Source organism: Zeugodacus cucurbitae, chromosome 5 (assembly GCF_028554725.1).
Source record: "Zeugodacus cucurbitae isolate PBARC_wt_2022May chromosome 5, idZeuCucr1.2, whole genome shotgun sequence".
Classification (NCBI taxonomy): domain Eukaryota; kingdom Metazoa; phylum Arthropoda; class Insecta; order Diptera; family Tephritidae; genus Zeugodacus; species Zeugodacus cucurbitae.
The window spans coordinates 8877988-8881765 of NC_071670.1; the positions used below are offsets into that span (position 1 = coordinate 8877988).

A 3778-nucleotide genomic window follows, 5' to 3' on the forward strand; every position below is an offset into this window, starting at 1 on the left:
AAATATACAAGCCTTTGAAGTTCTTTGGAGCCTCTATTGGCAATTATAAACTCTATTGCCTTTTTTTCTTTTCGTCACTTTTCTTAAGACGGTTTCGACAGTATTTTGTATTCGTTAATAGATGCTATAGTTGAAGCTTGGGTCCAGAATGAAATTCTGTACCAACAGCGGTGTTAATATTCCGAGAGATATCATGCTTCCATTGATTTTAAGAATTGGTTGAAGTTTCTAAGTGTTTGTAATTGAAATCATGTCAATCACGTACCCAAAGTATAAATATTCAACACTTCAATAGAGCTTATATATACTACTAGTACTGTCTAAACCTTGCGTGAAAGCAAACACACAAGCCTTTGAAGTTCTTTGAAGTCTCTAATGTCAACTTTCTTCGTGAGATAATCAACTCTTTGACAAATTTAGTCTTGACATCGCATGTTTGTATGTCGTTTTTAGACTTTACTGTTACATTTTTTCGCACATCGCATGTATGAACCTGTTGCGAATCTGTGCCTTTTTAATTTCCTCTCAATCGTCGCATATCCGTTGAGTTTATTCTAAAAGTCAAACACAAATAAAGAAACAAACTCCTTTCAAATACAATCCCGTCCTCCCGCATCTATTAACTATTCAATGTTATACCGAATCACTTGATTTCATTTCAATGCATTCCAATATATACTATACATTCCAAGCCTCATGGCGTTCTCAAACTCTGCTCATTGAGTCATATATTCTCACTCGTTTGGTCGTTCGTTCATTCATTCATTCATTCAAGCATTGAACTGTATGGATTTCCAATTGAATGGATTAAAGTACCCGTTAGATGTTAGAGGGAGTTAAGTTATCGAAGTACACAGGGCACATACGGACGAACTCACTCGATTGTTTATATGTCCAACCAGTCAACTCCATTTGAGCGCCTACTGCTGTTACAAGGTGTGGTTGCCGCAGTTGTTGTCGGTTGTTTTTGTTGTTGGTTGTCATTGTTGTGTCAAATAGTCAATATATTTGTTGAATTTGCAAAAAAATCTTAAAAATCTGTTGGAATTTTCATTTCAAGTGTGGGAGTTCAAAAGTTGGGTTGAGTGTAGGTAGAGTCATTTACTGAATTTCTGCAAATGTACTTTTCTGTTTACTCTACCAAGAGATGGTCGATTTGTATTTTTCTTTTAATTGCGTCACTTAGCTAGTCCTGTACGTAATTTAGCTAATTCTACTATGAAAACTGAGATTTTGTTGACGCTACTTGAACCTGCGTGCCTCATATGTTGTCATGGTCCTCAAAATTTTCCAATATTTAGATAATCTGCTTTATACAATTTGAGAAAACTACAGCAAAACATCTCTACACACATATTACTTGCCATCGGTGACAACATATGTACCTCATCGCTCCGTTGGAGCCTCATATTGAGGGGTTAGAGCTGGCTGGACTGCATTGGATACCCCAACGACCAATTTCTTAGATTTTTTGATGCATTTCATCTATTGTATGGATCGTTATTATCAAACTCCACCTAAATAGGTTCTTCATTTCTCAAATATTATAATCATAATAATATTATATCAAATAAGAGCTCGGCCTTCATTTAAGGGTTATCGTTTCTGAGCCCAAACTGGGGTTTGATCATTGCTATGTCGACAGAGACACTGACCAAACCCAATTGTGCAAGCCAATCAGATCACATTTGATCTGAATAATCTCAATGACCACGACCTTGTCTTGGAAGAAACATAAGGGTTGTATCAGCTCATGCCAAGTATGTTATCTACAGTTTATTATATAAGTTTATTAAAAAAAGAGTCGAATTATATATATATATATATTGATTCTATTTTGCATCCATCCTAAACTATAGGTTCTTCCTTTGGCCTTAATCTGTAACTGAGACCCGGACGCACACATAAGTTACTAGCAACTTTTAAGAAGCCCTACGGTTCATACCGTGCTATGAAGCTCACATAAAATCAGTATATAAATTATTCTTAATTAAACTTTAGGAACTTAAACTTTTCTAACTTATATTTAACACAACTTATTCAAACAATCACATTCACTTAAAATCTAATATTTCTTTAACGATTGCACAACCCTCCTCTCATGTTATAACTGATTTTTACGCTTACGTCCCGGTCGCACTGTCAACACACTATGCCCCAGCACACCATCGATCGTCTTTCCAGCTTTATTCGCCGCCAACAGGCGCCGCTCGTGCACCTTGCGATGCTTCGTTAGATGATCGGAGCGTGCAAAACATTTCATACAATAACTACACTTGTAAGGTTTCACACCCGAATGCGAACGTCGATGACGCGCCAACTCATCGGAACGTGAAAACTTCCACGTACAAGCAGGCCAATCGCAGGTGTAGGGCTTTTCACCCATATGACGCCGCAGATGTGCCTTCAAGTGTGCAGGTTTCGCATAAATCTTATCGCAATTGCCAAAAGTGCATGGATAACCGACGGCGGCGGAGGCTTCAGCTTGACAACCGGACTCATTCCTGCGTTTTGTAGTGCGCGCTTTGCGATGCAGTTTTAGATTTTTCGAACTTTCGTGTAGAAAATGATCGCAGGTATCAGTGCAAAGTGGTGTCTTCTCAGGTAGAAAGTCGATGAGCTCTGGTATTTCAATATAGTTATCCAGAAACTTCTCCTCCCACTCAGCCATCTCACGTGTTATGAAGGCAGCCGTCTCGAACTCCAGGACTGTTGTGGAATCTATGCTAACAGGACTACTGTCGTTTTTATATTCCGGTTCACTGTAACTTTGAGTAGTTAATGTTTGGTAGTTCGTAGGCTCTGCAGGTGAATTGGAGGCGGGATGGTTTATTATGACGTCAGGTGGCGAGCTCAGCAGCCGATCCAGCGTAAGCTGCAGTTGTTGCTCGTTGTTTCCTTCATATTCCGTGTAATTTGTGTTCACATTTTGCTCATCCTGCATATTATACGACCCTTCCGCCATGCTTTCATCCCAATCCGCATGCAATTCCACTCTCATTTTCTCACTCGGCATCTCAGCAAGTATGTAAGGATCATTCGTGCAGGAGAGTCGCATGCTGCTTTCATTTGTTTGCTCTGCGCAGCAATTGTAACTGTAAAGCGGCGTTCCACTTCCCTCTTCGCCACCGATATCCGTCCAGTTTTCATGCAGCTGCGTGTCATTTAAATCGCTGAATAGTTGTTGGAAACCGCCAGCGGCAAAGAAATCCATTTTTGGACGATGAATATTATCAAATTTGTTTTGTGTTTTTGGTGAACTTCCGCTTTAGCACTTCTCACTTTGAGTGTTGCAATTATAATGATGTGATCTCGTGCTGCGTTTATTGTTTTTAAATCGTGCTCTCGTTTCAATTTGTTTGCGCATTTTTATCTACTTGATGGTCAATCAATATCGTCAATGGCATAAATGTAGATCGTAAGCGCAGTCGCAGTCTCAAAGTCAGTCGCAATTGAGTACCTTATAGTATAGGAAACAAAGTTGCCAGATTTATATAATTATTTTTTGTACTATTTTTTTAATTAAAATTGTTTATTTAAGATGTACTCATTAACCAAAAATTTATTATTTATAAGGGGAAAAAATGTGTAAATTTTTTATATATTTTAATTTTAATTTTAATATTAATTTTAATTTTAATTTTAATTTTAATTTTAATTTTAATTTTAATTTTAATTTTAATTTTAATTTTAATTTTAATTTTAATTTTAATTTTAATTTTAATTTTAATTTTAATTTTAATTTTAATTTTAATTTTAATTTTAATTTTAATTTTAA

The 3778-nt window shown here is 36.7% G+C and overlaps 1 protein-coding gene across 1 annotated transcript; it reads right to left on the reverse strand.

Annotated features, from left to right (window-relative positions):
* Nucleotides 1-1508: 1508 nt before the first annotated feature.
* Nucleotides 1509-3410, reverse strand: LOC128922210 (transcription factor Sp3-like). The gene has a single exon (XM_054232006.1). It carries the CDS (start codon nt 3212-3214, stop codon nt 2105-2107), a length of 1110 nt encoding a protein of 369 aa, XP_054087981.1. The 5' UTR covers nt 3215-3410; the 3' UTR covers nt 1509-2104.
* Nucleotides 3411-3778: the final 368 nt, after the last annotated feature.